Here is a 23,248-nt window from a genome sequence, read left to right on the forward strand (position 1 = left end):
TTTGAAAAGGATGTGCAATGCTGGAATCTTTGGAAATTTTCCCACCAAACTTTTTGCAAGATGCACGTCCTTTGGTAAAATCGCTAACATGTTATCTTAATATGAGGTAAGTTAAGAGCATAGTTGGCATGCTGGACTTCTTGCTCGGCGAGTCTTTGAATGACCTAGTTGAAAAAGATGTGCCAGCGGTGATTTTGGTGCTGCTAGTGATTTCTGGTCGAACGAATATTGTTGTAGGTGTCTGTTGCGACGCGGACCTTCACTGCTCGAAAATGCACTCGTCAGTTGCAGGAGGCTGGGCTGCCGCTGGTTTCGGGTACGGGAGGCGATGGGTTCGTCGCGTGGTGGGAGCCAGAGCCGTGATACGTTTGTCCGTTTCTTGAAAGGTACCGGTAGGTGTGTGCGTCGTGGAAAATGCGGTCTTACTCAGGTGCGCCATATAACTCGTCAGTTGCAGGAGGCTGGGCTGCCGCTGGTTTCGGGTACGGGAGGCGATGGGTTCGTTGCGTGGTGGGAGCCAGAGCCGTGATATGTTTGTCCGTTTCTTGAAAGTTATCGGTGGGTGTGTGCGTCGTGGAGAATGCGGTCTTCTTACTTACTCAGGTGCGCCATATATTTTCCCCACAGGTAATGACATGCAAGGTATGTGGCAGCGGTAGGTACTTAAAACAAGCACATTTCATAGTTCAGTTTATTTCATTCCCACAGAAGTAACTCACATGGGTTGTCATCACCATTCAGGAGTTGCATAGGCTTGTACAAGTGCATCTAACCCATGTAATACAATGATGAAGGACATTAACATGAACGCCCTGGATTGGCCAGCTCCTGCAGGATTGCAGATGCTTGTCTCCATTTCTTGGTGCTCCATATGTTTGGTCCCTGGAAATCAGATAAAAGTTATAACTCACTTTATGAAAGCAAAGTTCATGCACCCTCCTGGCTATCAAGAAAGCAAAACTGTCTGCCTTGGTACTTATACTCAGGCTCATACATTTGCAATGGTGTCTGCTTTGTGGGGCGGCTGCAGTGTTTGTCTGGAGTACAAAAATTGTCATTCTTACCAGTCAAGAGCCTGGAGTACAAAATTTCCTGGTGTCACATCCACCAGAAAACGGAGGTTTTTCCCACACTGTCCTAAATACCTATCTATGATTAGGAAGATAGAACATGTAACATGTAAACATGCTGTCCTGGGATAATTGTGTACATCTAGCTTCTTGTAAAACTTTCCACCATTCCTTAAAGGACCCATGCAGACCAACTGCCAGGTCATTATCTCTGACTGTTCACTTCCCTGGCCCACTGTGCAATGATGTAGCTGCATTGTGTGATTTATTCACTTTTCATGTTACATAATATCACCTATGCAACTTTTATTTTGTATGTGCTTAAAATGGCAACCAAAATTGCAAACTGTTGGCCACTCTTTGGACTCTTTTTGTATTTGCATACAACATGATGTAGACTAACATATGCATTGTGGTAGTATAAATTGCATGGTAAGTGACTGGTGAAGGACTGTTGGCAGGTTGGTAGCTGTAGATTGTTGCATGTAAGATATGTTGGCTATATGCTGGCTCTGAGTGACATTGTGCTAGGTGATAACAACTGATATAACTGGCTTGTTAATGATAAGTGAGCTATTGTTGTGACTGTTTCTGCATGGTTTCTGCATGATATATGGCTTTGTTCTTCATAAATTTGCATTCTGGCATGACTTCACCGCAGCTCACCATGACAATGTGTCATGATACTCTGATGCACCTGTCAGTTATGGGTACACTCCCAATTGTATTACCACACTTGAAGTTTCATACACACACATATCAAACACCAGCCCACGCCAACAGCTGGCATCTATCACCTGCTGACCGCCTGGTATGCGTGATCCACGTGGATACAGTGGACTTGCTCCCGGCCAACATCGCCATCGCACAGAGAGCCCACGATGGCCCGAGCTGTTGCGCCATCGGGTCTAACTTGGGCAGACTGCGATCTTGGCCGCTTCTGACGACAGGATGTGAACGTGGGCTGCATACTGACTGATCAGCGCAACGGCGGTGTTCCAGTTTCACGGAGTGGTCCGGCGTGGCGTCGCCGCTGGCGACCTTCCAGGTAGGCAGCAAACTGGCCGGAACGGATACGGCGCTGGGTTTGCCGGAATCCACTAGGGCCGCTGCTGTGGCATGCCGTTTGGCGATCTGCTCGCCGTGCAGGCTTGGAGCTTGCTGCAACTGCCTGCGGCCCATCTTCACCATCTGGTCGGTTTCGAACTTGCGAAGAGCTGCGATGCACCTGGAATGCAGTGTAATGCTATGACGTTGCCTCATTTTCTCGGCCACCTTCTACTGTTGTGGCTTCTGTCGATTTTTGTTCTCCATATGGTCCATCGGACAAAGCAGCCAGTGGCCTAAACCTGAGGCAAAGGACGCAAGTGTGGGCGGCTCTCATCAAAGAAACGCGGCGGAAGCGTATTTGATTTGTCCAGAGCTACCTAATGTTTATATTTCTGTCCTGATTTTCATCATAGTAATTCCTTTCTAACTAATCTAATATCGTGTCGTCTCAACTCATCACTCGTGCTCGTGTGATCAATACCTTTGGACAGCACTCTATGGTAATCCCGGTAAGTATGATCTATGACTGGACTGAATGGATGTTTCTTGGATGGCACGTGTCATGCTTTCTACCAGGTTATGTTAAGTACACATGGAAGTTGGAATTACGGCAAACAATATATGTAGCTTAATGGTAGAGTTGGACACCATACACCGCTTAGAAAGGGTGCCGGGCCTTGTATAGAAAACATTATGAGGGGCGTGGAATCGAGTGGTAAATGTTGAACTGCTAATATTGTTTAATACAAGACGTTGCGAGCGGGTATACCAACGCAAGACAACGCACACATAGGAATGCATCACAGGAAATATGTGTACCAGCTGTTCACAAATCGACTGCAATTCCGTGACGGAAGAATATAATTGCTGGCTGATGTGCCGTAAAAAGCGGTTTCCACGTGTCCCTGGTGTTACAGAAGGGCTCTAGTAGTTTTTCTAACAACCTAAGGTGTTAGGGACGTGCGACGTTCTGGCGTTGCAGTGATGTTGCCGAGGGCAATGACGCCCATAGCAAGTGTCTCGCTGGCCTCCAGATATGCATATAGCTATTTGGCAGACATATAATCCTGGTGAAAATATTGGTCGTTCCCGTGCCTTAAACGGTATTATGACGAAACGGGGCGTTATTTCATAAGGACTGCATATCTGACGCTCATTTGGACTGTGAGCGCTGTGTGCAGGCACTAAGGAAACTGCATCATGTTTGAAAGCTACTTACTTGTCAACTCTCTTGTTGATCCTTCCGTTGAGATATTGGTACTTCAAGACCCGGTGGAAGGCCTCCACGTGCATGTCCGTGGAGATGCCTTCTGCGCTCCGGAGTCCCCGTGCCCACTTCCGGGTGCAGCCGACCCAGGTGTTTCGGAGGTATTCGCCGAAGGCCCGGGTGTTGGCGTGCGTCATCAGGCTGTCGGCCAGCTCGTGAGCAGCAGTCACCGCCTTCTCCTCCACCGGTTCGTGCATGATACCCCAGAGGGCATCATAAACTTCTTGACCAGCGACCAGATCCTAGAGGATGCGGACTGGAAAAAACACGGGTCTCAGAGCTTGGAAGGGAAGCAGGAAAATGGCTTGCAAATTATGCAACGGGACATTTGGGCATCACGGGCCAGAGTTAGTCTCGTTTTTTCCGGGCCAGACTGCTCTGCAGACACCCTGGTATTTCTGAAAGTCGACAAAGTAATGAAGAAAAAAGTGTCATCTGGCAGCACGCGTAAAACTATATCAGATTGCCATCATCGGGCATCGCATGACCTTTCATGGACCTGACCAAGCCAATGGGACAACATGTAAGTTTGTCTTCCTTTAGCTTCAAAACTATTCGCGTTTTTCCAAAGCGGAAAACGATTTCGTGCAGCCTGAAACACCACACAATGCACCAGTCCTGAGCCAGGAATGGCCGTAGCTTTTGACATTTTAAATCAGGAATCGTGAGGTCAAACCCTGCTTTTGGGTTATACGCCGTTTGATAATAAGCGGAACCGTCGAACAGTAAAGCAGTAAGCTGGACAGTGCTGGCCAAGTCTCATGTCTGGGTTACGGTTGCTCAAGATAGCATGTAGGATGTGCTTATGAAACGCAACGTCGTCGCCAGCGACATGTTTGCCATTTAACCTAAAATCACTCCTGGGCACGAAACAACTTCGGGGTGCCTGCCCACGGCGAGCTGTGGCGAGCCGTGAGATAGGGTTCTGGTGCCGGTTGGCGCTGAAGTATGACGCTGATTTTTGTCGTACCCTTCAAGGAGCAAGACGCCTTTCCACAGTTGAGTGCATCAAGTTATAGAAGGCCTGCAAGTGAAAGCGAAAGCAGCCAATCGCCTTTGGGAACCCTTTTGGAAGGCTACATCAGTGCACTGAACCTAGAAGTGGCCGTATCCTCTAAATGTGTCTGACAGGCAATGGCTCGCTCTATGTTACATGTCTGCGTCCCTATGCACCGCACTGTTTGCAAGCTCTTTTTCTCTGGTCTCGGTAACGTGAAACAATCTAAATCAATTCATTCAAGGAAGACCATACCGACGTTAATCTCAGATGCCCTCCGCCAGGTACTGGCCCTGCTCCCGGTGATCTACAATACACCTTATGCTTTATAACGTCTCTAAATCGTTAAACGAATTTTAGAAGCCCCTCCACCTGCGATGTGCGGCTATTTTCAAGATACCACCTGACCTGGTTGCCTGAAGGCCACACAAATTTTAAAAAAAACTACAAAACGGGCAGGTTCCATGTTATTCGCGAGCGCGTCGCCTGATGCACTAATGTGCCCATACTTCTACGCGTTGATATGATGCTGTGATGCCGGTTGGTGAAGATCGGTATCTGATTTCAACCTATGCTCTCAAAATTTTGTTACAAATTGGCAATGGAAAATTTTCCATCTTAACTGAATAGGGGCGGGGTTACTGGTCATGGTGCTTTGATAGTCTTGCCATATTTTACACACATAACTTGAAACCAGTGCTTACGGGTGCTCGATCAGATCAGTGAACAGAGACGATCACGAGCGGTCATAGGGTCACAAACCATGGTAAGCACAGCTTGAAACGTCGAGTTTTGACAATATCACAACCTTAGAATTAGGATGTTAGAATTTAAGTTTTGACAATATCATGTATAAGAACTCGGGAAGCATAACAATTAATGCTGTCTGGCGAGCGGAAGTTAATAGTTTCTGTGCACGAAACGAGACGGACATGAAATGGGCAGAGGTTATCGCTCGTAGCCTAAATATGGTAAGCATGGTCAACATCTTCCCATCAAAAATGCCACTATCTTCATCCGAGGAGGGCCGTTACCGGTACGGTACGATTTTCCGTCTGCGCAGCACACGTTGCAGAAATCATCCATTCATAAATATTGACCCAGTTCATTGATGTGTACATGCTCATTATAAGTGTATGTCTAGCGCCGTGGATAAAACACTAGTTATGTCCGCGTACATAGCGATTGTCCAAAAGCACGCCGATCTCTGGCTAGTAGAGCATTGCCAAAGGTGGGATTCGAACCCACGTGCTTAGGGCAAATGCAATTCACGCAGACTGAACTGAGCACACTTATGCATTCCGTGAAGCACGTATGATTGCACATCAACCTTTGACGATCTCTTTTCTCCACATGACGGATCCCCACAGGTTTTTTATAGTTAATCGGGTAAGGGAGCTTGCCATTTATCACTACAGGTTACTCCGAACGAGGTCGGGCGTTTCAGAGATGTCAGCGCTTTGAAGCGACTCAACACCTCAGCTGAACGGGAAGTCCCGCTAGCCACGGTCAGCTACACTTCTGGTAACATTTTACGGCCACACGGTCATGTCGTTTCCAGCAAAATATATGAATAAGCCATTTGAGCTACTAACAGCTATTTGGACAAACACTTGTGGAACGCTGCAGCCTCACTGTTGCTGCACCTTCCCATTCGGTAAAAATGGAAAAGGTGAGGTACACCGGCCGAAAACAGGTCTCGATATCGGCGACCTGGCACCGCAGCAACATACTGACTGAGGGAACACCGAGCAAAAGTTATGAAGACAGTGCTGGTCCCCATGGACTGTCGGACTATCACACAATCTAACTCTGGGGTTTACAAATACTTCGTGGAGTCACGGCCGTGTCCACTGCACAAAAAGCGTGCCTGAAGCATTACAGTCCAAATTTCGCGTGGCGAACAGAACAACTTACGGTTACCATCGCCAGCTTGCCCTTCCATGCTTACAGGACGTGCCAGGCGCCGAGGATGTGTTGGGTGTCATGCTGGCGTGTGCTCGCCAGCCAGGCGTTATAAAAGGCCATGGCCTTGTCTGTCATAAGAAACCGGACGGTGGGAAACGGCAGCTCCAGCTCCTCGCAGGTGCGGACCAGGCCAGTCAGCATGGATGATATGGCAGGCTCGTCCTCTCTGCTCAAGATGGGTCAGGCCACTGGCATGTCGGCTCCCGTCTCCGTCACCACCAGTAGCGTTATTAGATGAAAATCGTGACCTGTAGAGTGGAAAAATACGCACACTGTAACTCGCCCAGTGACACATGTTTGGAGATTCCACACAGCGTGCGTACATCGTGCTGCAGTGTACCAAAATAGCTATGCACACTTGAAGAAATGTGTGAAATGTGTGATCTGTGATGTGTGTGTGTGATGTGTGATGTTAAAAAAGTGTGAAAAAAATAAAAAAAATTAATAAACGAGACTCAATAGCACACCGCTCCCTTACATCTAAGGACTGGTACGCTGTACACTTGCGGGTTGTTCCTGACAAAGTGTATGTTTTCTGACGGATGCTGTTTACATTCTTCGTTCAACCAACAGCATCGCGGAGATCTGGTCTACTGCTGACACATGGTATCCATCATCGTTTACAATTAGCGTAAAGGTGAACGAAAAGCGGTTCGCGCAGTCAAGGTGTAGCGTTGCTTTCATTACACACATCCAACGAATAACGATACCGTTGCTTTGTTGCATTTTGAAGCCTCGTTGCTATTTGATTCCGTCATATCTGCATATTGCGCCCCTGGTAGCCTATGGCCAGTTATGAAAGTAGTCTCAACTATCAGATAAAGTGTACTGCATTGAGAGAAGTTGTCACCATCCAAAACGTCTCCAGTTACACGAGACATTAGTAGCATTATGCTAATTAAGGAAGTACGAAGCATTAGTGAATGAACGACGGATGCGCCATTAGCGAGTGAAGGGCAAATAAACCATCACCGCTGGTGCCGTGCGTGCCATCCATGCACACAACCTTTGCACCGTGCTGTACGAACTTCGCCAGCTGAGATGGTGAGCAGAAGGCAAGCACGAAGTCTTCATCTCGGAGCGCGCCGTTGCTGTCCGCTTCACCTGGAAGTTTGAAGGCCATCAGGTGCTGCTGAAATAATAAAGAGCGAATGCCACTTGACAACCACGCTTGAAGCAAATACGTATACCCACCAGCAGGTTACCCTGCGCGACGCAGGACGACCCAAATCACAGCGGACGTCAGTGATGTCATGCAAACGATACTAAAATACAAGGGAGTAAAAGTGCAGTTGATAATCCATATGAAGGGGTTTTCAAAGCAACGGGCTGCTCCCCTGCCAGGAGTTTTTTGGGGGGCTTCGAGGCGACCTAACGTTCGCTTTAAGATTTACCGGTGATATTCCAGTAAAATTGACTTAACTTCGCGATTTCCATTCAGAAAGTAAAGAAATTTAAACTGACGCACGTCCACAGCGGCTGCGATGGAAGGATTTCGAAAACGTTGGTATGTTGATTGCGCATTTGTCAAAACATGGGGGGAAACAAGCCTGTGTTCGGTACATATTGATTTAACACCGTGCGTGGAACGGTGTTGATATTGCTTAGTGACTTGCAAACAACACAGAGTTGGCTTTACGGTTCTGCTCCCCCTACTGCCGACTTATCAATCATTACGAACGCCTCAACTTTGGTGCACCGACGGTTTGCGTTCAATTGCGCATAGCCAGCTTCACAAGCCCACCCACACCTCACATGGGAGTACAAATGTTTCGAAAGCGTTCTGTTTATTGTTAAATACTGCGTACGAATAAATGAGCTGCGAATGTTCGTGCCCTGCGCAGTGGAAATGGGCTGATAATATGTAGGTGCCACGCCTAGTCGGATCTTGATCTGGTTTTGGTCGAAGCATTGTCATGCCCATAGCCATGACCCTGAAGCTCCAAAACCCATGACCCTAACCGCGCGGGTACAGGCCTAATGAAATTCAAATGTTCACTGTCGACATGCCAGCTACGTGCAATGACGCGAATCTTCGCCAATTTGCTTACCTGATCCGATGATCGTATCTCCTCCGCGAAGATCTGCACACTGATGACTTCATTGCGGTTCTTCACTGCACTGCCATCCGCTGCCGTGATACCGACAGACCGACACATGTGGAGGTCGCGCCGCTGGAGCCAATATGGACGACTGGAACTGGTGCCTGTTGCCGCTTCAGCCCCGAACGCCTCACGGACATCCTTAATGATGCGAGACATTGACACCCCAGTCAGCAGCTTTTCTGGAAGCGAAGACGACGGCGTTAATATTTGTCTTTATACGCCATTTGGATCAGTGCTTTGGCAGTACTTCGACTTGCATGCGTGAATGACTTCTGACGAGCTGACACTGTACTGGGCACCTAACCCCAATGACAGTGTGAGAAATCTTACAAGCTTATATTCTAACAGCTACAATTTGCATGAGTTGTTCTCACACAACACTGAAGTCATGGCGAGCAATCCTACGCCCTTATATCAGCATACCATTTCTCAACTCTCACCCTTAATGGCAGCTTTGTGGAGGCTGGGGATCCTGACGTGTGGGATGTTGTTAATACCCATGCTGTGGCCGTAATGGTGCACCGTCACCAGCACCGTGCCGTCCTCTTGAATAGTCGCCATGACATCCGACGTGCAGCGGCAGCCCAGCTTGCACGTGCCCTGCGACTTGAGCCGCCTCTTCCCGGTCCCCGCCGGTGCGTACACGCCGGACCGGGAGCACAATTAGCGGGCGGTTGTACCGCTCCGGGGTCGGCTGGAAGCGATGTTGTACACCGCTCCGGTGTCAGCCTCATACTGGTACTTCCAGGCTTGAAACTCTGAAAAATCACGGTGGTGTCAGTACGCCTTTTGAGAAATGAAAATAGGTGGTCTTCGGACAGACATTATGTTGACTTTCGGACAGATATAACGCTGATCTTCAGACACAGGTTATGTTTACCTTCGGACAGGCATTATGTTGGATTTTGGACAAACACTACCATTTCAGTCATTTAGTCTTTGGAACCAAATGGTGTGACATTTGAATGCTATATAGGAGGAAACGCTGCAACGATAAGGTGAGGCAGGAACATGACATATTAGAGCAAGATGTCCCTCACTTCGTGATATACCGCACAAGAGCGACAGGCCGACGAACATTAATATGTGAAGCAAAATGCATGTAATGGAGAAAAACGAACGAAATATTCGAGTGGACGAAATATTCGCAATACAATGGAAAAGGACTTGGAGATACAGTTGCCCACATCCTCCTCCATCAGCAGGTGTTTGTCTCCTGTCACTGCGACACCCAGCACCCGGTTGTGCAGACCTGGATCAGGACTCGACCGCTATGAAAGGGACTGGTATTTGACTTTTGACTTGAAAAATTGTGATGCGATTTTACATTTACAAGACACCAGTGCATAATCAAACACATTGCATCAAATCATCCAGAAAATCTCACAGTGGAAACTAAATAAACAAAGGTGCTCTTCACTGATGAAACCTGTGTAGCATTGCTGTGGTAAGATTACCTGTTCATCACGAGAGTGCTCCGGATGTTATCTTACACGATGAACACCTACCACCAATGCGCTGCCTTGGAAATCACAGTACTGACACTGGAGTTTCTGAAATACAGGGAAATGTAAGGCAGCATATGTGAACACTTGCTGACATTGTCATATCAATCACAGGCATGGTGAAAACTTCTGAAATGCAATGTCCATTAACTGTCTCTTGCAAGAACTCCAAAAAAAATTGAGAAGCATCATGAACAGCACAGTTTCACTACATTCATAACTGGCCTTGATGAAACAGACATATAACCAGGTGAACTCCATGTTGCCTTACCTTGGTGCATTTTCACTCTTAAATCTGTTTCCATGATCATGGGGCTGCTTCTCATAGCTATGCTATTCCCATTACTTAGTCCTTGCTCAAAACCTACTCAAGTTTTTTATGTGCCCTTGGCCCATATCATGTACTTCCTCAAATTGCACTGAAAACCTGCTGCTCCCAATTGTACCCATGCTCCAACTACAGACAGGCTGATCAAAAGGATTTCATGGGTTGGTTACACCCATGGGTAATCATACGGAATGGGTTCGATTCCATCACATATTTGAGAAAATTGTCTTTCTTGCCTTATGAATAAAATGAAAGTCAATCTACACTGCATATTTCATATTGTCTTGACAAGGAAGAACTGAAATCAGGATCATATACAAGAGTTGGCCTTCAGCACTCAACTCCTACACTTACATGCTTAAAACAGGCATAGTGTTTTCCAAATAAAATGATACAGCCCCATCATTCACTTTTCTCCTTGGGCTAATCTACTTCAAAACAAACTGGCAGCTGCTCATGGAGCATATCCCCGTGCTTGTCTTGGAACATCAATACCAATGACATAGCAAACATGGGCAGGTAATGTCTTAGAGCCTCATCTGTGGAACTAATCAGTTGCAAGCCTACACCTTGATTCTTAACAGATCAAACGACATTTTCGTTCTTCCAAAGCACACTATGCACTCACTCATGCAATTCAACACACAGCTAAATGAGGATTTTCACAAGCCTTTATGGTAACCTTATGCGAAACTAGGTATACCTTTGGCTTGGCATGCTGCTCCTTTTCATGGCAGGTTAAGCTCTCCTGTGAGCGAAACCAGATTTGGCATCTTGCACATGTGTGCACTTGGAATGGCGCATTCCGGTTAAATATATTATTTACTGAACAATCACTCATAGACCCAAGCAGCTTTCTTAAGTTAGGGAAAGAATTGCACTTTAAAGCATTTTTGATGGCCCAAGCCTGTAGGATTACTATTAAATATTCAGATGGTTGACAGCCTTGCTCCAGGCTTCAAAAATACAGGTTATCATACAAGCATAACAGCGAAATCCTCAGAACCATTTCAGTACATGTGCACAATAAATCTGAGTCACAAGTTTGGCACATAGTTGCCAATATTTTGGGTGCATACAAAGCACATTTGGTGCAGTGGGTAGATGTCCGTAGACTGGCCACCAAAAATCTTGCCTCAGGGCGTATTGGATAAAAACTGGCTGATAACTCTCAGACATGGTAATTCATAAGTTTTATGTTTCAAAACATCACCTGTTTCTTAAGTATACACGGTGCAAGAAGTCCCCAAGCTCATTTGGTGTCCTCACAACTCAGCAGGCATGTACTCACATATCGGGAGACTCCGCGACGTTTTTGTTCATCGCGGACGCAAAATCATCTTCCGAATCACACATTGTGAAAGCTCCTGAATTTGACCTATCCCATCCGCAGCTCAGAACACTAAACTCGCTGATCTTAGGTCGACGCACCGGTAACCTCCGGACAATAATAGAACAGGCAATATGACCAACGAAGGACTTGGAGCAACGGAACGTGAAATCGCTAGCAGGCGGACGTCGATTGTGCGCTAGGATTGAACCATAACAAGACTTCCTTATTCCCATAATATTTTTCACCTCTACAAAGATGCTAAAAATGCTCTTGAGTGGTGAGCCAAGTTCAGGGCTTCAGCCGCACCCGGTCTAATGCGGACCGGCTAATCTTTTGTCAGCATTTTGCTAATCAGCTGATGAAGCATCGCTACCAGGCCGGGTAAATGATCCCAATGACAAGTTTTGTGCTCCTGAGACATCATTGGTAGAAATGTGAAAATTGGACCTCTTTTACTTTTCATGACAACACAGGGATTCCCAAGCCATTTATGATGACAACATTAAAAGCCAAGGAGGTATTTGTGATAACAGGTGTCCTGCATCCTACTGATGACATTCCTGGGATGAATGAATCAATCATCAGTTGAAAGCTTCCATTCGGACACATTTTTCAAGCTGTAGTAAAATATTTTTGATCCTTGGAAACATCTTTGCAGTGCTATGATACCCTGAAATATTGGCTCTGTATTTGCCATGCTTGACATTGTTTGCCACACTTGCTTTGCCCTGGTATTTGGGATGCATGTGATGAAAGTTTTGCACAGTGTTGCTGCTATACTGGACAAATTAGGCTTTCATTTGTTTTTTGTGCTTGTTTCAGAACATCTCATGATGGCTTCAGTGTGCTTTGTGCTTCATCAAAGCCATGGTTCCCCTCTATGTTAAACACAAATTTTAGCCATTGAAAATGGGCTGGTGAAGACCACTTTTATAAATGGTTCACAGAAAGTGACAAAGGTTAAGAGACCAAGTATGATATGTGTAGGCTAGTAAGACCAAAAAATGTATAATTATAGTGTGATAAATGAAATATTGACATTGCTAGTTTTAGAGTGGTATCTGCATCAAGACAATGATAGGAGAAATGAGGGCTAGGTTACCCAGAATTGCCAGCTGTTTGAAATTCATTGTAGATGGTTGAGATAGGTTTCATGAGGTCTGACAACTTGGTCTCAACATAAACCATGTGCTTTGAAAGGATATATTTAATGCTGTTGGGTGGGCAAGGGTATCTACATCCAGCACACACCAGGCACCAGCGCTGGCTGGCGGGCCAGCAACCCCAGTTTTTGCCCTAACCCATGGTGGTGGTGCCCAGTAACCAACTGGGGTCAGCGGTGGCCTGCAGTGGTCCGGGCAGGCTGGCTGCCTGTAGTGCCAGGTGTCATCCATATATCTCCCCTACCCTGAGGTATTGGACCAGCTGTTTGTAGAGTTCTTCCATTTCTTCAATCAGTTTTCGGGGTCACCAGTGAGTCCGCGCTGGTCGGCGCGGCTGCATGCAGACAGGAACTGCTACTACACTGGGGTCCTCGCCAACAAACACCGGCTCCCCGACAGCAGCATACAGGCGCGGCAGGCCGATAGCGACGCCACACGTGTCGGCGGTTACGCATCATCACCCGTCCGTTGGACAGACGGATGTAGTACCCGTAATGTGGGCCGACCTCATACGCACTCCATGCCGGTCCCAGCGGCCGGTTCGGTCACCCTGAATGGCGATCTACTTTGCGACAGACAGCGGCGCCAGGCCCTGTGCTCGGCAGTTGCACGTGTCTTGTCCGCCTCCTCCTGCTGCCGGGTCCGCCGTACCTCTGCGATGTCAGCAGTCAGCTGCCACTCCGAGGGGGGGGGGGGGGCGACACTCATCCATTGGGCTCGAATCAGGCCTCGCATGGGCCGGCCAAACAAGATGATGTGGCCCTTCCGTTGGATTGGGGGTGATGTGACATCCCACGATGCACCGCGCCTGTACGACGGAGGAAACTACAGGACCCGACAGACGTAACTGGGGACCTCCGTCAGATAAGATCGCTCCAGGCACCCCGACGTGACAAGGTAGTTCCCTCATCACAGAGATTAGTTCCCATTGGTTGGCGCAGGATAACCTTCGTAGTCGGCGCGCCCTGAACCCCAATGATCATCATCACCCTCTTGTTGGAGCGATGTTTCCCAGTGACTTGATAAATCGCTATCCGGAGAAAACATAATCGGCGATCAGGTCCCAACATCCAGCGTGTTCTGCAAAGTCTAGGTCGAGATGCCGAAATGGTCCCTCAGCTGACTTATAGTGGATGGTAGTTCCTTTCTGCCGGGAGAGGGAGTTCCCGCTGGCCGAGTTGACAGCTCGTGGCAACGTTCTCGATATCAGCGGACAGTCCCGACCAGCATACAATCTGGCGCGCTCTTTCTGGCGTCTTCCCCAGCCGCGGTCATGGCGAGTGGCGAGCACAACTCCACGGAGAGTGAGCTGGATAACGAGCCGGCAACCGCGGACAACTACCCCATCGTTTTCAGACAGGCTCTCGCCGATGTGTCAATACTTCGCATCGGTTCGAGGAGAACACCTCTCTCTGCGGCTGGAACAAAAGACAAGCCTTAACAGCGTTTACGTCCGCTCGCAGGGAGGTAAACAGACTATGCGTATGTGTTGGTGGGGGCTGCACACACAAAAATAACCATCGGACATTTGCTGAATGTAATACTGATAATGATTGTTTCATGCCGCATGCTATCAGATTCTAGAGATGTTGTGTTGTTGAAGTAATTGAGGGTGATCGTATTTCACAGGACGGTGATAAAAGGGTGATCGTATTTTTTAAGAAAAGGGTCTAATCCTGCCAGGCTTTGACGTCTTGCATGTCTACTGTCTGCCTGTCTTGCATGTCTACTGTCCAGAGTGGAAGTCGAAGGAAACAAAGCATGCTTCTACCGAGGTAAATGCCGGCGCGATAACTTACGCCGCGGACTGCAGGACAGATGGAGAGATCGGGCTGGAAATACTCCAGTGGCTATTGATGGACCGAACCCCCCCCCCCCCCCCCGCCCTTCATTCACTCCTTAAATCCTGGCAACACCACTGTTGAGACGTATTGCATTTCTTCACCTGTGTCAAGGTCCTGTCGCAACGCATTACAGCGGGGGGTGGGACCAGGGGGCTCATTCCGGCGCCTGAGCGTAACAGAAATGAGGGTAGCTGCCTGTGTTGTCTATCCCGGCAGCCTGGCTGGAAAGACAAGGAGTCATCAACGCAAATTAACCCCAAACAAATTTGTCATGTGTCATTGGTCGGCGAACGTGGGTGGTAACTGAAATCCGGAGAGATAAGTGAAGATACAGTACTAATGGAAGTCGAATTCAGTTTGAATGCAGTTGATTCCGACTTCAGTTTCCAATATAGCGTATGCTAGCTAGTTTGCATGCGTGACACTTTGGCAGGCGTGTGTGGCGTTTCAACTGAGATAGCCGGTGTGTGATTCACAGGGAGATGCTCCCGATATGTCACGTGTCTCCGTTAAATACATACACCGCCCTGGCTGCTCAGCTTGCATGCGATTTACCGACAGGTTGTACAATGTCATGAAGCTCCCACTTCACTGGAGACTACCGCGTGAACGGCAGCGGCCCACAGTTTGGCCGCCCGCTGCCGTCGCCGCTCGCGGGCTGGCTGGGTGCGGTGCCGTGTTCTGCTCGGCGTGACGTTGCTTCATCCTTTCTTTCTAAAATTGCAATACTTTGGTCGCCGATGGCTCTCGCGAGTGAATTATTCCTGTTACATATGTGAGGGTTTGTTTCGCACTTAATGGAAACTGAACTAACTTAATGAAAGACGCAACCATAGGACGATATAGCTGTGGAAGATATAGATGACGGACGATAGATAGAACATGTCATGTCTGGACGGACATGCAGATGTTGTCCGCCCCGGTAGCTGAACTGATGAGAGCGCCTGTGCTCCGATCCACCCACCCCTGGCGGGGTGAGTTCGAGCTGCTTAAGGCGCTCGCCATTTGTTCTGGACAGGGATGGCCAGCGGCCGGTGGCGGCTGTCGCGCTGAAGGGTTAGCGGGCAGCACGGACCGTGCCGAGCATTGCGACACAACAAGCAATGCTTGTCGTGGGCACTGGCCCAGAAATCCATTCGTTTGAAAAAGTTTAGAATGAATCTTTTAAAAAGCTGGCGTCTCGCCTTTGTATTGCAACTCCGTGCACACTTAGATGATGCGTGACCACAGCGCGCCGGGAGCGAATTGAGGTGTCCTGGCCCGGTACAGTCGGCACGCGCTGGAATCCAAAACGCCACTTTGGGCCGGGCGCCGGGCTGCCTGCCGACCCAGAGGCGGCGAGCTGAGCATCGGCCGCTGGCACGGGCCGGAAACGAGGCGGTCCATGCCCTGCACTAGGAGGTGGTGAAAAGAAATGCGCGTTGCTCAAATCTTATAGTTCTAGTGAGGAAGCATTACTTTTAGAAGAGGTGCCTCGGCATAGCGTGTTATAGTGTGACAGTGTGCCTTTGGAGGTGCCTCGGCATAGCGTGTTATAGTGTGACAGTGTGCCTTTGGAGGTGTCTCGGCACAGCGTGTTATAGCGTGGCAGTGTGCCTTTGGAGGTGCCCGCACAGTGTGTCATGGTGCGCTGTGCTCACGCAGTGTGTTATTTTACGTAGATGTCTGTGTGTGCACGTGGGAGATTGGCAAAGTGGCAGTATCTTGATCACATTTCGTTTTTCAGCCTCGTGCGGTGTGGTGAAAGGATGTCCAAACAAGATATCAAAGCACCGCCGGCGTGGGGGTCTTTCGGATGAAGTGCATTATTACCGGTTTCCTAAAGATCCAGGGCTGAAGAAGGGCTGGATTGCCTGTTGCTGTCCCACTAACACGCCTCCTGACAGGGTCGAAAAAGCAAAAGTGTGTAGCTTTCATTTCAATTTAGAGGATTATGTTGAATCGTGTATGGTCAAAGCTTCCTTGGGTTTAAAAAAATAAAATATTCACCTCAAGGAAGGCGTGATTCCATCTGTCAATCTTGCGTCAAACGCGGCCAACCCGTAAGTGTTTTTTTTTTTTTTGCTGGTACAGACGGCTGTTTGACATATGTTCCCTTTTTTACTAAGTTGCATGAAAAGCCGTCGGTGATTCGACTGAAATCAAATGGTAAATAAACGTCTAGCTGTTTTCTTTGCACGGATTTGGTGCATTGAATAGTACACTTCAGTTGAACCATAACGGCCATGTTCACACTTGACCTCGCAAAGTGGCTGGGTGTGTAGGATGGGGATTACGCTGCATGTGCATTGTATCAATGTCCCATCGCCGATGCCTCCTTGCGTTGAAGCCCCGTCTTCGGCAAGGCGAGCAGCTAGTGGAGCGCGGCTATTTTACGAAGTTATACATCTGGCCATGGTCAGCTTCTCCACTTGTGGGTTTTGATTGTTGTTTGCGTGCACCCCAGAGCTCGGCTGCCAGTGCCAAGATTGTGCTCACTGGCGTTCATATATGATCAGTCGGCCCTTCCAGCGCGGTGGTGAAAACTCTGGCCAGGAAGAGCAGACAGGACAGGCGGCACAGGCAGAACATGGTGGACGAGCTTCTCCGAAGGCAGAGGATCGACGATACCGCCAGGTGAGGCAGGCGCATCCCGTACCCGAAATCGGCAGGTACTGGGTGTGAAATGGCACGCACTCAGAGGTCTGTTCAGCCCCGACTTCAAGTTTATAACCCCACGTCTCGCGCCCGTGTTATTTCGCAATGTTGCTGACAAGTTAGTATTGTGCCAAATGGCGTTTCGAAACGAAGCGACACAGATCTGCACCAAGAGCGGTGCGCTTCAGGTATGCGCATATCAAGGGTTTGTCCGAGGATCTGTAACCCCCTTGAACAGCTGTGCGGTGGTAGCACATGCTTCGCCTTGTGCGGACGTTTGTATGAGACGCTGGACGTACGCGAGCCGCCGCGTGTCGTTGAGCTACTTTTACCAGCCATCTGCGCGGCATTTCAGGCTCGTGGCTGGTGCCGGTGCGGCGGAGCCGAGCCGTGTGCCAGACGGTCTGGCGAAGCGCGCTGGGATTAAAGAGGGCCGGCCAGACGACAGACGGTCAGACGAGGAAGCGGAGGACAGCCCGGGCACGGCTGGCAGCTGATCAGGAGACAAACTCTCTGAGGGTGGAACACCAGACGGAGGCCGGTGGCCGGGCCACAGCTGACCGGCCTATCATCACTGTGCTGGGTCCTGACGCACAGACGGCGCCGCCGGTGCAGGACGCGGCTGAACGGCCCGTCATCATCACTGTGCTGCGTCCAGACGCGCAGCCGGCGTCGCCGGCGCAGGACATCGTGGTCACATTCGAGGATGCCGAGAGCCAAGAAGCGACGCCCGCGACAGGATTGCAGCCACAGCGGAAGACAAAGCCAGCTGCGGGCGATGAGCGGTCTGGCGGTGAGCTAATGGAGTCGGATGATGAAGACGCTGAAGATGTCGTTAACTTCTTAACCTCAGGAGACGACGAACCGTCTCGGAACTCTGCGTCCATCGCCACAGCGCTGACGCAATCAAGCGCTGCGGTCAAGTCCGCGCAGGACTGGTGCGCAGACTCTGATTTCAGTACTGTCTACCGTCCAGTCGGCGTGCATTCCTCACTAGTCAACACGACCTCGACTAAGCGGTATGTCGCCGGCCGGCTTGACGCTGAACGCTGCGGCAGGGACGGCACCGGCTGCCGGCTGCGCCGTTCCGTCGACTCAACATGCGATCCAAACCGCCACCTCTTCTCCCACGCGGCCCGGTTTGCAGCCGCATTGGCCCGTAGCCGCGATACGGCCCGAGCAAGCCATTCTGGCTGCTGCGTATCGTCGGGAAGCAGCCGCGTCGGCGGTAGTCGGGGGTCCGCGGCCATCTGTGTCTGTTGGCCCAGTACGGGCCCTGCCGGCTGCTGCCACAGCTTCCAGTGGTGCCCGGGCAGCCAACGCCGGCACCTCGTCCAGAGAGATCCCGGGGCGGACACAGGGCGCGGACGAGCATCCGCCGCGGCCTGTCGGCCATGCGCAGGGCGGGGCAGCGCCGAAGCGAGCTCTGCCGGCGGAGGACGGGCGCTCGGCCGGAGAGGGCGGGGCCGGCAGCAGGCGGCGGCAGCCGAGCGCCGAGCCCGAAACGCCGCACACGCGTAAGAGTCCGCCCCTGTCCCACCTGCGAGCGGTGTTCTCGCAGGCGGGCCTGGACAGTCAGCTAGCTGACCCGTACCGCACCTTGGTCCCGGCCACCCGTGAGTTGTTGCACTGCGATCAGGAGCATCCGAAGATGTGACCGATCCCTCCTACTAGTGGAGTTATTCAGCGCCCGAATGGGCATGACGCGATTTTGAACATTTTACAGGGCTTAATGAAACAGTCGCACAAAGGTTAGACTAGAAGCACGCGATGTCGGTTTCGTATTAATTGACGGTTTACCGTGGTGCACCTGTGGCGACGGGGATAAAATAGTTGTGACATTCTGTCCATTGGCTCCTGGTTTGAATTCCAGAGAAGTGAGCTGTGGGACATTGCGAATTTCCCCGTGTTGTACCGGATGTTATACATCCAATGTTGAAAGAAGACTGCGAGTAGATTGCAGCGCAAGAACTGAGCGATTGACGAACAAATGGGCTACTCGGATTCAGAGGTGGATTCCCGAATTTTTTGGGCATGTAATTCACAAAAGTTGTTCACTAAGCGTATTCCGTTTAGGGAAGGGTATAGGAATTATAGAGAAAAAGAGTAAGCGACACTTGTCATGGTAGTGTTATGTGCTGTAATAATGAATGTGATTGTGATACCGGGATATCGTTCAGAAACGCCCATAGAGCCAATATTTTCAGGAAGTCCCCGGCCACCAGTATGCGCCAACATAGGAAGTTGGTGATTCGTATATCAACGTGTTTGTTTTAGGAACGGAACCCTAAAATGACGGTCACAAAGCTGTCTTAAACGGAATGTTGCGGCTACGCCGATGTACATTCTGACTTTTGATGTCATGTGTACAGTGCACAGACAACAGCTGGCAATTTCCCATCGTAACGCTGACAACTTTTGCCATAGGCGAGACGCCGATCGTGACCCGCTCCAGGGAGCTGCGGCGGCGCAACAAGCTGGTGAGGCTGGAGGAGCGCTACAAGCGGCTGCTCTCTCCCCGGCTCGCAGGGCACCGGCTGCCGGCCGGAGGGCGCCAAGCAGGAGACCGGCGGCAGCGACGGCGAGCCGTCGCTGCTGACTGTGCTGCGCCGCCCCCCCCCCCCCCCCCCCCGCGACGCTCGGCGTCATCGCCAAACTGCGCAAACACAGGCTGGCCGACCAGGTGGAGACGCTGGCGCCGGCCAGTCGGCGGGAGGCTCTGGACGTTATTCACCGGTTGCGAGCCGAGAACCTGGCCCTGAAGACCGACGTCGTTCGGTGGGCTATCAAAAACAGAGGAGACCGACTTGAGGGACGAGGCCACACAGAACCACCTAGAGAAGACCTACGCCCTGGGGGTGAAACGAAAGCGACTGCAGGAGCTGCTAGTCATGGAAGAGGCCTTCAGCAAAGTGCTCACTCCGTCTCAGATCAGAGCCATCGTTCGGGACTACTCGTCGAACAGTGCAGAGAAGAAGAAGTTGGTGCAGTGGCAGGAGGAGGACTTGCGTCGCGCGCTCGAGCTGGGCATGATGAGCTCGGAGAAAGTGTTAAAGTACGTGCGGCAACAGTTGAAGATTCCCCTGCCGAGCATGATGACGCTGAGGGCGCGCTGTGGACACTTCCCCGAGCTTGATCAGATGTACAGGACCATGCTGGCAAACGCCAAGAGGGCGCCACACTGCGGCATGTGCCAGCGCCAGCTGAATACTATCGACGAGGTGGCGGAGGCGGCGGCGGCGGCACCGGCACCGGCACCGGCACCGGCACCGGCACCGGCACCGGCGCCAGCTCCCGCCCAGAACGGCTGGAGCGCGACCGGGCCGGGCTGCGCCGAGCTCCTCGAGCTCCGGGCTCCTGCCACCCACGGGTGGCAGGAGCGCCAGCGCCCGCCGGCTGGGCGCGGCAGCGGCAGGAAGAGGGACCACGGATCCGCCCCACAGGACACGCCGAGGAAGAGGGCGCGCGAGGACTGGGGCGAGGAGTCTGAGAGCTCGGAGAGCTCGGAGAACGAGCAGGGTCGCCGGTACTCTGAAGGGGCGGCGGGCGCCCTGCTGCGCTGGCAGCATCAGGGCGGCGTGATCTGGAGCCACCGGGACGCAGGCAGGGCTTATGCGCGGTTCAGGAGGTCCTGGCAGAGCTGAGACACAGTGGACGGTGACAGTGCCGGGCCCGTTGTATTTGGATTGAACCGCTCTGATACCACTGTATAAGTGATCGACAGATGCATACAGTTTGACGTTAACAGTTGCTGCGGAGCGGAACGGGTTACATCTCCACACAGATGCAGCACTTAGAGTTGCGGCGTCTTTGCGGTCTATTGACCTGAAGGTTGCCGTTGAGATTGCACACGGCTTCCCTGCACCTCCAGTGCCGTGGCTGAACATGCGCCGCGAAAGGCCCCGCCTTGGGTCTAAGCGTTCGGTTAAAAAGGGCCTGAAAGGCCTTGCACCCCTGCCTCGCAAACATCAGTCTCACGGCAAGGGTGACTGCAAACGTCAGAAATTACGCACGCCAAATGGTGTTTGTGGACTATCGCGGAGTCATCGAGCCCAGGCCACAATATATACATTCGAATCCATCTTTAAACGAACACTACACGATACAAGCCGGGTAGGGCGGCCGAAGTAAAGCCGACCGCCGCCCCAAAACGACAGCTGCCCAACTAGTGAAGGATCTCTCGCGGTCCTTGGTAACCGGGCATGTTTGATTAGTGATCCATGCTGTTTCAACCTGTCTCTGCAAATCCTGAAGGCTCATGCTACGCCGCGATGCATGCGGGCTAACACTCGATGACTTGACGTGATTCCGAGCTCAGTCGGAACAGGAGCGCCCCGGGAGCCTGCGACGGGGACCTCGAGGGATGGTCTACCGCGCTGGCTTCGCTGGCACTCATCGGGCATCGCATGGAATGCCCTCACAGGGCTGCTCGACATCGCGGGACGTGCCTCGCCCCGGGCGCGCAACCTTAGGGGTTGCTATGGCTGTTCGGCGAGCCCCGTGAGATATTTAAGTGCTTCGCGGACTGTGCTGTGCCCAAAACGGGCCCGCCAATCCAGATCAAAGCCAAAGCAGTACATGCCGCTTCACTGATCGCCGAGGGCAATTGGGAAAGGTGCGGCCAGTTCGAGTACGTGCGTCGTCCGGGGCGATCTCGCTGGCCGGCGGTGCACCTGTCCCGAAGTATCTAACGGAAGGCGCCTGCGTAGCATCAAATGAGAGGATACGTGAACAGGCCTCAGTTGAAAAGATTGATCTGAGGCCTCCGCGCCCGTGCAGTGACGCGGGCATTGTCGATTGACGTTGATAACTGAAATTCGACCACTTGTTTCTGGAGCGCATGCACACACGCTTCGGCATAAAATGTTTATTGGACATGTCCGATCTATGCGACCAGAGCTGTGCGGGGATACTCAGCACGGCAAAGGGAGGCGAAGCTGCGCGAAGGGAAGTGAAGCCGGACGAAGCGAGGGCAAAGGTCAGGGCAAAGGTCATCAGGACATGCCCATGCCAGTCGGCAGCGCGTATTATTCAGCCGCTGCGTGAAATCGACGTCATCGTTCAGCACCACGTGGCCTTCCTTCCGTACCTCGTAGCGCAAGTAAGCGCCACATCCACTCGCCGCATCTTGCACTCGTCGCTGCCAGCGTCATGTACCGCGCTGAGCGACCCGTGTTCAGGCGACGCCAAACAACGTCTTCAGGTCGCTGAGCGTCAGGCGGTTGGAGGCCTGTTGCTTGTCGCCAGCCAGCACGCCGCAAGCGATCCGCAGCTTCTTCTCCTGCAGCTCTACGATGCGCTCCTCCAGCGTGTCCTTGCAAACAAACCTGCGACGGCGGCATCGGGTGTGAGCCGTACGCGACCTCGATGGGTCGCGTCCAGTAGAGGCAGTGGTGGCGAACCTTAAGCAGTGTGAGAGCTTCCAGGCTCTGTGACCTGCATTTGGAAGACAGCTCGGTTTTTCTATGAGCAATTATTCGAAAATATTGAGCGCTGGACTGGGAACATTGACATGAATCATCCAGCGAAAAACAGAGAGACGCCTGGAGTCCTCCAGCAGCGGCGACTTCATACATTATCACGTAAACATGCCGCAAAAATCCTATGAATCAGCAACTGACCGGTGAATGAAGACGTCCTTGCGCTGGCCGACGCGGTAGATACGGTCTCCCGCCTGCTCCTCCAGCTGTGGGTTCCAGTGCGGGTCCATAATGAACAGGTGGTTGCCCCCGACCAGGTTCAGACCAACGCCTCCCGCCAGCAGAGAGAGCAGCATCACCTGATCAGCATGTCAGCCCGGATCAGCCAGGCTCACAGCGGGGGGGGGGGGGGGGCTAAAGCGCACAGCATTGTAAACCTTCAGTTCAACCTGCATTTGTGAAAGCACACAAAACGTGGCGAGATGAAGAACGTAAGTAGCACGGCACGACGGCAGTTCGACAGTAATCTGCCGAGCACAACGTTCAGTAAGGTGTTGATCG

General features: G+C 51.2%; 1 protein-coding gene and 2 long non-coding RNA genes across 8 annotated transcripts in view; 1 reads left to right on the forward strand and 2 right to left on the reverse strand.

Moving 5' to 3' along the window:
* Positions 1 to 1,081: 1,081 nt before the first annotated feature.
* Positions 1,082 to 11,672, reverse strand: LOC119093599 (uncharacterized). The gene is made up of 6 exons (XR_005093644.1): positions 11,582 to 11,672; positions 9,915 to 10,010; positions 8,898 to 9,215; positions 8,404 to 8,636; positions 3,340 to 7,484; positions 1,082 to 2,298 (listed from the first exon to the last, which is right to left on the reverse strand). It is a non-coding gene; the product is annotated as an uncharacterized LOC119093599 (long non-coding RNA).
* A 233-nt stretch (positions 11,673 to 11,905) lies between these two features.
* Positions 11,906 to 19,832, forward strand: LOC119093739 (uncharacterized). Of its 4 annotated transcripts, none has more exons than XR_005093665.1 (6): positions 11,906 to 12,140; positions 14,143 to 14,253; positions 16,357 to 16,672; positions 17,142 to 17,246; positions 17,623 to 18,784; positions 19,695 to 19,832. It is a non-coding gene; the product is annotated as an uncharacterized LOC119093739 (long non-coding RNA). The 4 variants fall into 4 exon arrangements; XR_005093664.1 differs by having other exon boundaries at positions 11,906 to 12,004; XR_005093666.1 differs by lacking the exon at positions 14,143 to 14,253.
* A 759-nt stretch (positions 19,833 to 20,591) lies between these two features.
* LOC119093786 (transcription termination factor 2) overlaps positions 20,592 to 23,248 on the reverse strand; it is a 68,068-nt gene continuing 65,411 nt past the window's right edge. For 2 of the 3 annotated variants that reach the window (XM_037216795.1, XM_037216797.1), the window contains 2 exons: positions 22,889 to 23,046; positions 20,592 to 22,594 (listed from right to left, as the gene is read on the reverse strand). In XM_037216795.1, coding sequence (XP_037072690.1) covers positions 22,444 to 22,594; positions 22,889 to 23,046 — 309 coding nt within the window. In that variant the 3' untranslated portion in view covers positions 20,592 to 22,443. Of the gene's footprint in view, positions 22,595 to 22,888; positions 23,047 to 23,248 lie in introns of those variants that run through there. The other variant, XM_037216796.1, reaches the window with a different exon arrangement.

This window comes from Pollicipes pollicipes, unplaced genomic scaffold (assembly GCF_011947565.3).
Source record: "Pollicipes pollicipes isolate AB1234 unplaced genomic scaffold, Ppol_2.1 Scaffold_4002;HRSCAF=4701_pilon_pilon_pilon, whole genome shotgun sequence".
NCBI classification, from domain to species: Eukaryota; Metazoa; Arthropoda; class Thecostraca; order Pollicipedomorpha; family Pollicipedidae; genus Pollicipes; species Pollicipes pollicipes.